This window comes from Rutidosis leptorrhynchoides, chromosome 2 (assembly GCF_046630445.1).
Source record: "Rutidosis leptorrhynchoides isolate AG116_Rl617_1_P2 chromosome 2, CSIRO_AGI_Rlap_v1, whole genome shotgun sequence".
NCBI classification, from domain to species: Eukaryota; Viridiplantae; Streptophyta; class Magnoliopsida; order Asterales; family Asteraceae; genus Rutidosis; species Rutidosis leptorrhynchoides.
Window position 1 is genome coordinate 314,667,442 of NC_092334.1, and position 14,115 is coordinate 314,681,556.

A 14,115-nucleotide genomic window follows, 5' to 3' on the forward strand; every position below is an offset into this window, starting at 1 on the left:
CATTTACGTGAATAATATGAATTAATTAATATATAATATATTAAATCTTTAGAATTAATTAAATATTATATTATATTTACGTTCATGGTAAAAATATAATTTTTACAAAAATGACACGGTCGTGGTCTCGCGACTCATGTACCACTTTCGGTTTTTCGGGCGCACTTTCGTACGTTTAGAAAACTAGCCTTTTACGTTACGCGACGTGTACCTTTATCAAAAATTTAACTTACTCATCAATAAATTACCTTATAAAAAATGTAACTTATAAAATTGAGCGTTGTGGTCATTTACTTTTATAAATCAGTGACTCGTTGTTTATCAAAATATTTTATTTTAAATTAAACGTTTTGTGACATGTACCTTTATTATTAATTAGACTTAAATTAATTAAAAACTAACCCACTCAAAGTGTAACTTAATCTTTTGAGTGTTTTGGTCATTTCATTTTATAAATCGATGTCTCGTTATATAACAAAATATATATTTAATCTTATTAGTTTGAATCAAAACGTTTTAAAAATAAAATATATGTACATTTAAAATTTATAAACTTATACATAAGAAATATGTTTGAAATATTTATCTAATAATATAATATTTCACTTTTCAAAATTAATTATATTTGAAAGACCAAAATATATAACATTAAAATCATGTGAATACTAGATATTGTTATATCACCTAACGGTTATGCTCAAAAACTTAATCTGATATAACTTATTTATGCGCCAACATTTACTTTAATTTCTAAAACGCTCTAGTTAATATATCTAATAATAAATCGAATCAATGAACAAGGGTTACTATCTTTTACCTAACTAATATATCTAATATACATAATCACATTCTATATACGTTGCAAGTTATCAACCAAGTGTTATGAAATTCAATCCTCCACTAACTTTTGTCTAACTCCCAATAAGTGATACTTTGTTCTTACTTGTAAATCACTTTACCATTTATTCCGAATACCGTTAAAAGTAAGGGTTTCCTAATTCAAAGTGGACCTCATAACAGAGACTCATAATCATAGTTCAATGTATCCGATAATTCAATCATTTGATATTATCTTTTAATCTCGTCGATAAACTTACATCGAACAAATACGTTCGTATAAAGTATTATTCATTCAATATCTTGATAACATTTCCAACTTCATTAAATAGATCTCATAGCTTATATTCATATTAACTAATCCGTTCAATGTTTCATTAATATATTTCAATTTCATAATCACACCTATGAATATGTATATATCTTTATTTACACATAATTGTTCGTGAATCGTTTGGCATGGTCAAAGGGTATTTAATTAAATGAATATAATTTCAAAACTTTCAAGACTCAATCATTACAGATTTGCTTATCGTGTCGGATATATATAAAGGTTAAAGTTTAAATTTGTTCAGAAATCTCCGGGTCATCACAACTTTCATGCACACATTTACTTTGTGAAGTGCCTTTATACTCGTGCACTCGAGGTGAGATCATAGTCCCACCTTTTCAACAACTTTTATTCTTTTAAATCGTGGGCTGAGAAACATATACATTTCATACTTATATACATTTCATACTTTTATACGTTGAACACAAATACGAAAACAGAGATACGTACGAGTTAGAACAAAAAGCCTCAAGTCCAATTATCATTAGTTACACTTTAAGTGTGAGCGTGAACTTATGTTGTGTGGCCATACGGGTTTGACGAACCCTTATCCGGATGGATGAAACGTATTTTCAGTGTATAGTGTAGGTTCTAACACTATTATGCAGAGGTAAGATTTAGTTAAGCTTTGATAATTGGGTGCTCGTGATACAAACAACATCTTTGGGATGTATACGTTTTGGATAATCAACTTTATGAAAATACAAAATCTTGTGGTTCAAAAACAACGTTTACAAATACACCTATGATTTCACCAACGTTTTTCGTTGACAGTTTTTCTATATGTTTCTCAGGTTCATACTTGACTAGTTGATACATGCTTCCGCGTATACTTATACTTGCTTGGGGTCAAGCATACATGCATACACTCTGATTACTTGCTTGGGGTCAAGCATACATACATATATACGCTATTGATAGCATTCGAGATTTACAACTTATATTATGTCGCAAATTATCTCATTTCTACATTACTACTTTGTAAACTTATACTTGTGTCGAACCGTTTGGTTTACTTAAAACTTTGCAAGTCTTACACGTTTCAAATGAATGCGACATAATTTTGGTCAAACGCGTCTCATTTAGGGACTATGACCACGTAACGGGACCTAAGTTAACCACGCCGTCAATGACGATTTTGTCGGGTTGTCACACATATAATATATAATCATGGAAAAGTTCAGGTCACTACAGACCATCTCTCAGAGAAGCCCATATGTACTTTGCTTTCTCACCCTTGTAGTCTATGTACTGAGTGATACGGTGAAGCCACTTAGTCTACTTGCCATCAAACAACACTGGAGGACGGGAATCTGATCCGATGATCAAAGTATCTTGAGTAGACATCTTGAAAATGAGGTAGATTCGGTAAAGATTTGGTATTACACAAATCTAGGATGAATAATCACAACAATCTAACACAAATGTCAGATTCGGTATCTGATTCGGTACTGTAGCAGATTCGGTATAAATTCTGTACTGTAGCAGATTCGGTAAACCAGATTCTGTATCAAAAATTGATCAGAAATACAAGTAACACACCCAGATTCAGTATAGATTCGGTAACCATAAGATTTGTAGCCTGAGAACACTTAAAACCAATGAATTAAGTGATACCGAGATTCTGATTCGGTATCTAACTCGGTAGTCAGATTTTATATGAATTTGAATTCAAACACAATTCAATTCCTTTGAATTAGATTCTGTAACCTTGCTGCACAAGGAAACAAGTTAGTATCACATAAAATATCAAATATACTGAATGTATAGGATACCGAATGTCAACTGTAGCAGTTGACAATACCGAGTCTAAGTATGAAAACTTAGAATTCAAACGAATCCTTTCTCAAATCACACCAATTAACTGCGTATGACCAAACCGAACGTGATAGAATCACAAACACACCACAATCTGCAACACTGATTGAGAATTAATAACTTTGAAGCAGATTCGGTATGGCAGTTACGATAACGAATGTAGACCAAATCTTCAAAACTTGAAGAATTGATGAAATTAAACCGTCAGAAATGTGATTAAACACCTCACGATCACAACTGAAACCTCAAACCTTTACTAAACTATATAATCAAGCTGGAATTGATGAATACCGAGAGTTTTAGCCACGAACTCTAAAAAACAACTTGATTCTTCATAATTGATGTTAAAAAGCTGTAATGATGATCGAAACTCTTTCTAATCAACCTAGTACACCTTCGCTGAACTTATCACAAGAATCTGAACGTCAGATTATCAGATTCGATTATACCGAATCTGATTCAATATACCGAGAATGCTCAGATTCTGTAATCTTCAATCTTTAGGTCGATCTAGTGATGTAATATCACTCCCTGGATGCTCTGATACCAAATGATAGGTCAGATCATGTTGAGATTAGAAGAAAAGACAAGTTAGAATGAGATTCGGTAAGTGTGAAGGAGACTCGGTATGAGAGAGAATCAACAAGATTTACATTCCACAGCTTCTAGAACTCAATTACAATGACTATCTAATTAGGACTACTTAGGTTCCTTATATAGCCATCTTCTAAGGAACCATCATTTAAGCTTATTTCACATTAACACTATACAACTTCGGGGTCCTAACAACAACAGCTCGTATCTTTTCGCTCGCCGCGAGTTAACTTTTGCAGCGTCAAACTCGAAATAATTTTATGAACAAAACGAAAATAAGCACGTTCGAAACGAACACTTTTTAAAAAATGCTAAACACAATGATAGACCGTATTTTTCTGCTCGCCGCGAGTTAAATTTTTCGCCAGCACCGTTAGACGCGAAATACTTTTATCAACAAAACGAAACTAACTACGTTCGAACCCAACATTTTTTAAAAATACACCAAATACGACAACACCTAAAACGGCGGCTAACACATGGGCCGTCTTCCCTTGTGTAAATACATAAAGCTATGTTAAATATGAATACGCAGGCCGAAAGTCCCGCCACATCTCGCGGGCCGGACCGAAACTAGTTTATTCTATGACTATAATCAATTAAAAATAAAATTATATAATTATAAATACCGAGAGATATAAACAACCTTATTCACTTTTTTCCTCACTGATAATGCCTTGAACGTCGCTTACCATTGACTTCATCCCAAATACAACTATAAACCACTTTTTTCCTCTCTAAAAACGTAACTTACTAGAGAGATAAAAAAACTAAAACCCCATCATTTTCAATTCATCATCTTCAAATTCACCGATCTGATCGGTGTAATCATACCCTAATTATGTATCATCGATTCACCCTCTTCTTTATCTCATCAATTTTAGTTGTATGTAATTCTAATTATGCTTCTAATCTCAAACGTGATTCGAACCCTAACGTTCTCCGGCCACCACACGTCGGAATCAGTAATCGCCACACTATGTTTCTACCGCTTTTTCCTTCGCCACCTAATTCCTCCGTCGATTCGATTTCCCGGCGTCATCTTACTGATTCTCCTCGTCCAAATGCTCGTATGGCTTTATAGAATACGAAAACCTTAATCTCTCGTATGGCTTTATAGAATACGAAAACCTTAATCTAAGAGAATACAAAAAGAAAATGAGAGATTGATCGAAACAAAATGTGAATCACACAACCTAAAAATCTAAACATAAAAAAAAGATGAAATACTCACCCGTGCGATTGAATATGTGGTATGAGGCGATTTCATCGATGTTTTCTGTAGCAATGTCGTAGGGAGTGTTTTAGGGTTTGCTAACTGGTGCTTTCAAAAAGATGAAAGAGCGTGGTTATTTTGTGAATGGAAGTTTTGAGATGAAAGTGACGGTTTTTTTTAGGTTTATCTGATACGCGTTTTTGGTTGTTGCTATAAGGGTAATTTAGGATAGTCACTTAATTCTAACATCAGAGAGGCAAATCTGACATCGGATAATTTATAGTCATTGGATTATCCCAAAAAAAACTTAATCTAAAGGTTGGGATTGGTTGCTGTAGAATGAAGATTTAATATCTGAGGTAAATAGGATTTTGCTTTAATACTAGTGAAATGACCCGTGAAACCACGAGTTTGTTTAAACGGAATAGTTTAATGATATGTTTTAGGTATTAAGTGAACGTAAATACTAAAGCCATTTAGTTTAATGACCCGTGAAATCACAAAGTTCGACTAAAAAGCTCGTCAGCTGAACATTTCATCAAACCCATAAAATGCATATTTAAACAATCCACATTCAATAATAAGAGATAATTGGTTGTCATTTTATTTTAAAATTGTAAATGGAAATATAAATTTAGAATTGATTAATCAATTCAAAATAATTAATTAAAATAATTCAAAATTATTTAATTTAAATAATTATTAATAAGATTTAATAATGATAATTAATTAATAAGATTTAATTTTAATTTAAAAATATTTAGATTAATGACATCACTCACCATGTTTAGATTTTTTTTTTCTTTTTAATTTTTTCTTAACAAATGAATTAACCTAATAATGTCATTATCATTTTAGAATTTTAATATTAACTAGATATAGATATAGATATATAGATATAGATATAGATACATAGATACATATAAGAGTAGACGATAATAAACAACCTTATTCACTTTTTTCTCATTGATAATGTCGTGAACGTCGCTTACCATTGACTTCATCCCAAATAACCATAAACCACTTTTTTCTCTCTCTAAAAGCGTAACTTACTAGAGAGATAAAAACACCAAAACCCCATCATTTTCAATTCATCATCTTCAAATTCACCGATCTGATCGGTATAATCATACCCTAATTATGTTTCATCGACTCACCCTCTTCTTTATCTCATCAATTTTAGTTGTACGTAATTCTAATTATGCTTCTAATCTCAAACATGATTCGAACCCTAACATTCTCCGGCCACCACACGTCGGAATCAGTAATCGCCACACTATGTTTCTACCGCTTTTTCCGTCGCCACCTAATTCCTCCGTCGATTCGATTTCCCGGCGTCATTTAACCGATTCTCGTCGTCCAAATGCTCGTATGGCTTTACATGATGATCTCCTTTTGAACGGGTAATACTAGGTTTTTTCCTGTTATTTAGATCTATTTCACTGACTTACAACACTAACATAATAAATTAGACATGCTTATATACTGTTATCACCTCAATTTTGAATTATTATAGTGAATTTACATGTAATTGTTGTAGGTATTATACTACGAGACTATGGATCGGATCGCCACCGCAGCGATTTGCTTTAATTGTTGACACAGGGAGTACTGTTACTTATGTTCCATGTTCTACCTGTGAACAATGCGGCAAACATCAGGTATTATCAAGTCATATGCTCTATGGTTCATCAGTTTTAAAGTTTGAATCATTTTTACAAAATTGTCATCTGCTGGAATTGATCAGACTGTAGTTGTTAGATGGGATATAATAAACCTTGGCATACTTTGAATTAGCATATACAATTGAATTGAATTGATGTTGTCAGTGATAGAATTAAAAGTCAGGAGTACAAACGGTGTCCCATTTTCTATGCTACTTGACTATTAACTTGCAATAATTGATTAATCAGGACCCGAAGTTTGACCCAGAATCATCCAGCACCTACAATGCTGTTAAATGCAATATCGATTGTACTTGTGATAGTGACAAGGGGCAATGCATCTATGAAAGACAATATGCTGAAATGAGTTCAAGCAGTGGTGTCCTTGGTGAGGACATTATATCGTTTGGCAACCAAAGTGATCTTCCACCTCAGCGTGCTGTTTTTGGCTGCGAAAATAGGGAAACCGGTGATCTTTACAGTCAGCATGCTGATGGCATAATGGGTTTGGGTCGTGGTGATTTGAGTATTGTTGATCAACTTGTTGATGGAGGTGTAATTAGCGACTCTTTTTCTTTGTGTTATGGTGGTATGGATGTTGGTGGTGGTGCGATGGTCCTTGGTGGAATTTCTCCGCCTGCAGAGATGGTGTTTTCGCATTCGGACCCCGTACGCAGGTACGTTTTGTATCTATCTAACTTATAGATACAAAACTTCATTGTTTTTCTAACAAAATACATTTGGTACATCTCACGCATTTACTCTAGTATCGGGATGGCAACAGCCCATATTACAATATTGAGTTGAAGGAGTTACATGTTGCTGGGAAGCGGTTGCCGTTAAGTTCAAGTGTCTTCGACGGGAAACATGGAACGGTTTTGGACAGTGGTACAACATATGCTTACCTGCCTGAAGCAGCTTTTGTGGCTTTTAAACACGCTGTAAGGTTTCATTGTCAATCATTTTGTTTACGTTTCATGTAGTTATTTTTTATTAATGAATGAAGTTATAAAATTTCCTAGTAACTAGAAGTAATGAGTAATAATATCTTGCATTCAGATCATGAAAGAACTCAGCGGTGTTCATCAGATCAACGGTCCTGATCCAAGTTATAATGACATTTGTTTCTCAGGTGCTGGAAGGTATTGTTGCTTATGGTTATTTCTTAACATTCCCATATATTATCTATTATTTACAAGTTGGAAATATTGTTAAAAATGCTAATCGTTTTATTCAGTGATGTTTCACAACTCATGAAAACCTTCCCATCTGTTGAAATGGTTTTCGGGAAGGGGCAGAAGTTGGCACTCTCCCCAGAAAACTACTTGTTCAGAGTAAGCGTTTACAATTACTCATTTAACATCATTAAATCTTTTTTTTTTTTCAGTAACTGTGTTTCAAGGTTGCAAAAATCCGCTACTTGGAGAGTACTCAGTCGGGACTTTTTTTGGGAGTACTCGACAACTCGGGGAGTACTAGAATGTTGCATATGTTTGACTTTGACTGATTTATTGAGTACTCCCGATTTTTTTTTGAGTTTTGACCGATTCTCCGAGAAATTCTGAGTTTGACCGAGTTTTGACCGACTTTGACTGAGTTTGACCGAGTACTCCCCTGAGTTGTAATAATCGAGTACTCGTCGAATAATTTGGAGTTCTGCAACATTGTTGTGTTTAAAAGTCTGCTGAAACTGATTGCTATATTTTGTTTTTATGTTGCGTGAAGCACTCAAGGGTTAGTGGAGCATACTGCCTTGGTATTTTTCAGAACGGAAAGGATCCAACTACTCTTTTAGGAGGTTTAGACTTCAGATATCATTTTACCTATCTTTTTGTATATATACTTTTTATAAGGTTTTAATTATGTGTTCCAGTCATTTAGTAATGTTTGGACATATATAATCACTACAGGTATCATTGTGCGCAATACATTTGTTATGTATGACCGTGAACATGAAAAGATTGGATTTTGGAAAACAAACTGTTCTGACATATGGGAAAGGCTTCATGTTTCTGGTGCACCGCCTCCTAAAGTCTCTTCTCCACCAGATGGATCGAATTCCATTGCTGATATCTCTCCGTCTTTGCTTCCAATGGCACCGCCACAATATATTCCTCCAAGTAACTTCGGTATCGTAGAACTCCCCGATTAATGCTGATTACTCCCTGAATACTCCTTTTTAGGAACCGCCCGATATGATTTTCCAAAATCCGAGTAATTAATGGGTCAACATCGGTCAATGGGTCTAAATCTCTCAAAGTTAACATCAGCCAACTTTTTAATACGATTTTAAATTAGAATTTTTGAGTTCTTGAACAAATGAAGATTATTTTTATGTTTGTAGACAATTATGTTTACGTTTATATTTATGGATTTCTTGTACATTAACAAATATAATTATTTAAATGTACCAAAAGTCCAATCCGATTACTCCCCGAGTTTCCTACTTAAAAAGTCACGATTAAGTACTCCCACAAAAAAAAAAAAAAAAATTGTAAATTGTTCTTATGTAATCATTTGTAGGAGAAACAGAAGTCGGAAGTATTACATTTTACATGTCGGTGACCCTTAATGACACTAATGTGAAGTCCCAAATCACCGAGCTTACTCGCCTAATTGCCCAGGAGTTAAATGTTAACAGTTCACAGGTATCAAAGTTCTAAATTGAATTTGTTTGCTTCAATGCTATATATTTTTAATAAATGTAGATTCCATAATTAATTGCTTCATACATAAACATAACTGTTTGGAAACTTCATTTCAGGTTCACTTATTGAATTACACATCTAAAGGAAATGATTACGTGACAAGATGGTCCATTACTCCACAAAAATCCTCTGAATATATGTCTAACTCAACTGCGTTGGTAAGTTGTTGATATAGTCAGAAGTTTACACAATCAATGAAACGGGGCGTAATACTCATTATATGTTGTGCCAGAAAATTGTTTCTCAGATAGCTGCTGGTGGGATACACCTTCCGAAGTCCTATGGAAATTATCGACTCTCGAATTGGAATATTCAACCCCCACCAAAAAGGTACTTACAAAATCAACATACCACTTTTTTTTTTTTGTTCTTCAACAAACATCATGACGTACAAAGAACCAAAGTTTCAAAAGTGGCTACTCGGGGAGCACTCTGCCGAGACTTTTGAAGGAATAATCAGCAACTCGGGGAGTAATCATATTGGACTTTTTGTTCATTTAACTAATAAATTTCAAAATTATGTGTAATACAAGAAATCCATAAACATTTAACATAATTTTCTAGAAACATAATCTTCTTCAAGAACTCTATATTCTAATTTAAATTAAAATTCATATTAAAATGTTGACCGACATTAACTTTTAACTTTGACTGGTTTTTGACCGACTAAATCCGACATTGACCAACTAAATCCGGATTTGACCCATTGACCGATGTTGACCAATTAAATACTCAGATTTTGGAAAATCGGATCGGCCAATTCTTAAAATAGAGTAATTGGTGGGAGTTTTACAACATTACAAAAAACAAGTGGTAGCTAAATGCTGTTCCATTTATCGATCGTATACTAAAATACTTGTGAAAATAATTTGCAGAAGGTGGTGGCAGAAAAATTACATGGTTGCAGTGGTTGTGTCGTTTGCAGCTTTAATAGTTGTTTTATCAGGTGTGGGAACATGGTGGTTTTGGAGACGGATGCAACAATCTAGTTTGCAGTATAAACCAGTTGACTCAGTTGTGCCTGAGCAAGAACTTCAGCCGCTGTGATTGTAATTTTATTGAGTGGTTATCAGATATCGAGTTGTGTTGGGTTGGATCTAGATCTACTGCAACCGTGCCTACCAACCTGATGTTATATCTATCAGGTGTAAAACGAAACTCACTGTATTGTAAAAAACTTATTGCGTTGTTTATAGAGGGAAAAAGTTCACATCTTACAGTAGTGATACGAGACATATAATCTGTATGTCAACAACATTAACGTCTGTCCAATTGTTGAAACTCACAGTTTTATGTTTTCTGTGGTTTTGGTTATTATACAACTATTATTAGTGGTTTAATGTGTTTGTTGATATCGATTATTATTAGCTGTAAAAGTGTAACTAAAATTTTGTTTAATTATAAATTTAAATGAAGCTTTTTTTTTTTTTTTTTCCTTTCATAAACTAAAATACTAAATTGTTAATTTTCACTTGAAACTATGTGATTCAAGTCTCATCATCTCGGTCTAACTCATTGATCTTGACTCGTCCTACGCTCGGTCGAACTGTGTTGTCGACTGTGCTCATCTATTTCAGCTCATCATCCGGTTTGAGCTAAATTCGACTTATACTGCTTACAATTATATTTTGAGGTAATTGGTCTTAAATTACTTTTCGATCACTTTGTTTTTCAATCCATTGGTTGGCCAAATGCCCAAATCTTATAAAATTTGGCCCAAGTCTTTTTTCCTAGTTATTTTTCTAAATAAGATGAATTTTTTTTATATCTTTTATATTTATACAAATAAATGACAGACACAAAAGACATTGGTGTGTATTACAAGGCTATAAGGCCTTGCCAGTTAGCCAACAAAACGACTAATTAATTAATGAGATGGCTATGGGAATGGACGAGGGATCCTGCTGCTGCTGCAAGCCTTGCAAATCTGATTTCTGATTTAAATTCGGGGATTCTAAGTGATGCGCCTGATACTTGGGTGTGGAAGATAGGTTCTGATGGGACATGCTATGTCTGTGAGACTCGCAAGTTACTCGACGATAGTAATCTGCCTTCATCTTGTTACCAGACTAGGTGGAATAAAATACTCTCGCTGAAGCTTAATATTTTTATATGGCGCTTAATTTTGGACCGACTTCCTTCTTGTGTTAACTTGGCTTTCAAAGGTTTCGATGTCAATACGACCATGACGTTGGCTCAACTAAGGATCGAGACCTATTCCATTACGTTACGCTCTCATCCTTTTCATGGCTTCAAGCAAGATCCAATTTTGCTCCCTCCTGGATCTCATGACTTTGTAATCCGTTAATTTAGTTGTCATTTTCTTTTTATATGGTTTTTTGTTTCCCTTTTTTCGTTCATTTTTATTGTCTTCTTTTGTAATGTCTCCTTTTTGCTTTTAGCGCCTTGCTAAAAAATAAAAAACATAAAAATTAATGAGATGTGTATGGACAAGGATGCAAAATTCGCTATTCAAGGATTAATCGGTCGGGACTTTGGAAGAAGTAATCGGCAATTTAGAATCGGATTGTACTTTATACATTTACATATTAAATTTCAAAGATTTTATTTGTAAATATAAAAGAAAACCATAAACATAAACATAAATATAAAATTTAACATAGTTGTCTAAAATTGATTATTTTATTCAAAAATTCTTAAATTCTAGTTTACATTCATGTTAAAATTTTGATTAATTTTGACTTTGACTAACTTTTATTATCAAATTTGATTTTGACCCATCAACCGACTTTGACCGATTAAATAAACGAATTTTGGAAAATTAGAACGGACTGTTCTTGAAAATGAGTAATCGGGGATTAATCGGTTTTTTTTTTTTTACAAACATTGGGTATGGATACCGAGTCCACACAAATCTTGCCTGATCGACTAAATTTTTTGTTGGGAAATTATGGTCTCACTAATTCCCAACAAACGCCCAATGAAAAACAGTAAAGAAATAAGAACAATCCACAACACAAGAATTTAACATGGAAACTCCAAAACAGGAGAAAAATCACGAGCATCCAAAGAGAGAAATACACTATATCACAAATTGTTACAACGATATAGACAACTCTATTAAGCCAACTACACTCTCAAAAGTATTTAACTAATACAACTCTCAAACAAGGGTAACAAATAAAGAAATAATCAAATACTTAAAGTGTATTGATTGGTGCAAGTTGGAATGATGCTCATGACCTCCTTTTATAACAAAGCAAGTCTCCTCCAACTTCTTCCTCCCACCGATGTGGGACAACTTCATTTTATATCAAAGAGGTTACTCCTCTTTTCTTCCATCCATCAACGTGGGACAAGTAACCATACCTTTTTTCAATCAAAAACAAACCAACAAATCTCCACCTTTTTTATAGAAAAAGATAACCATACTTCCACATTGCAAAGATAACCGACGTAGACGCTTCCTCGACGACAACTTTAAGATCCGCATCTTCATGCCGTTGACATTATCTCCCAAGAGACAAAACTTGCATCCTCATCGAACATTGTCAAGACCCAACAATCATCGTCTTCACAGACAATCATAACTCTTAAAAGAATTATCATACCCCACCATAAAGAGTATCACACTTAAAATATCGCATTCCAAGCATTTCACCTAGGCACATGTTGTATAACCAGCTGAACAGTTATGGTGCAACTTTCTGTTTGGCTTTCCCGAAAGTTTCATCAGCTACAACATCAGTTTCCACCACACAACCTGCACCACTGCCAAACAAGTGCCCATGTGCAATTGTGGAACCGTTAATGAACATCCCTTTCCATGGTGGCGCGAACACACCATGAGGATGACGTGAGTTCGGAGGAATTCGTCACTCTCCGTAACAACGGAGACATTATTAGCGCCTTTGGAGCCATTTTCCGAATTAGCTCCACCTAGACAATTAACCCTTACATGCCGAGTCTTCCCGCACCTCCAGCATACCAGATTCTTCCCGGAGTTTTTCTTCCGCCTATCCGAACACTACAGTACCTTACTTTCTGATGACGAGACCCCGTTACTTTTCAGTCTTTTCTCCTCAGATAGGAGCTTGCTAGTAACGTCTTCAAACTTCAAAGTTTCCTTCCCATACATCAAAATAGGTTTCATGTGCTCATATGACGATGACAAAGATAATATCAGCCTCAAAGCTTTATCTACATCTTCCACTTTAACTACAATAGCCTCCAGTTCCGAAACAATACAATTAAGAATACTCAGATGATCTGAAATCTTTGAACCCCCATCCATACGCAAAGTATAGAACTGTTCTTTAAGACACAACCTGTTTGAGATGCCCTTTCCCTGGTACAACTGCTCCAACTCATCCCAAAGTTCCTTAGCCGTTGATAACCCGTGCACATTTGCAAGCACGTTCTTTGCAAGACACAAACGAATCGCACTTGCCGCCCTCAAATCCATATCATCCCATTCTTTTCATCGAACTTCTTGCTAGAATCACTGCCAGAAACAAAGGTGGGTTTACCTTTCAATGCCTTGTGTAAACCGGACTGAATCAACACATCCTTGACTTGAACCTGCCACAAGCCAAAATTGATCCTCCCATCAAATTTCTCTACATCAAACCTCATTGGATTGAATTTCGACATCATATCCGTATCCTAAGAACAATACTTTCTCTGATTTTGCCCACGTTTCGACTGGCCGACAGATGTAGTGGAGTGGCGCACAAGATCCGTTAAATTGAAAAATCCAACACCCGGTCCACTACTAATTCTTGACATCACTTACTCCGAATCAAAAAATATTGTCAAACCAGATACCCTATACGATCAATAGAACTCGTTTCTGATGTGGACGATCCACTCCCGTGACAACCACAGAGCATACTCTGACTCCTATAACTGAAACCCCCCGTCAAACATGACGCTCCGATACCAGTTGTTGGAAAATTACGGTCTCACTAATTCCCAACAAACGCC

At 34.7% G+C, this 14,115-nt stretch overlaps 1 protein-coding gene across 2 annotated transcripts; it reads left to right on the forward strand.

Annotated features, from left to right (window-relative positions):
- Positions 1–5,813: 5,813 nt before the first annotated feature.
- Positions 5,814–10,543, forward strand: LOC139891845 (aspartic proteinase 36-like). 2 transcript variants are annotated; one of them, XM_071874859.1, is made up of 12 exons: positions 5,814–6,199; positions 6,337–6,457; positions 6,710–7,137; positions 7,245–7,401; positions 7,520–7,602; positions 7,698–7,794; positions 8,186–8,258; positions 8,371–8,589; positions 8,984–9,108; positions 9,225–9,326; positions 9,401–9,498; positions 10,044–10,543. In XM_071874859.1, exons 1-12 carry the CDS (start codon positions 5,937–5,939, stop codon positions 10,213–10,215), a joined length of 1,938 nt encoding a protein of 645 aa, XP_071730960.1. In that variant the 5' UTR covers positions 5,814–5,936; the 3' UTR covers positions 10,216–10,543. The 2 variants fall into 2 exon arrangements, with proteins under 2 accessions (XP_071730960.1, XP_071730961.1); XM_071874860.1 differs by having other exon boundaries at positions 8,371–8,580.
- Positions 10,544–14,115: the final 3,572 nt, after the last annotated feature.

Coding starts and splice junctions, on each gene's coding strand:
- LOC139891845 (XM_071874859.1), top strand. CDS start 5,937: ATGTTTCATCGACTCACCCTCTTCTTTATCTCATCAATTTTAGTTGTA. Junction 7,795..8,185: donor CAGAAAACTACTTGTTCAGA/GTAAGCGTTTAC, acceptor TGTTGCGTGAAG/CACTCAAGGGTTAGTGGAGC. Junction 9,327..9,400: donor TGTCTAACTCAACTGCGTTG/GTAAGTTGTTGA, acceptor ATGTTGTGCCAG/AAAATTGTTTCTCAGATAGC.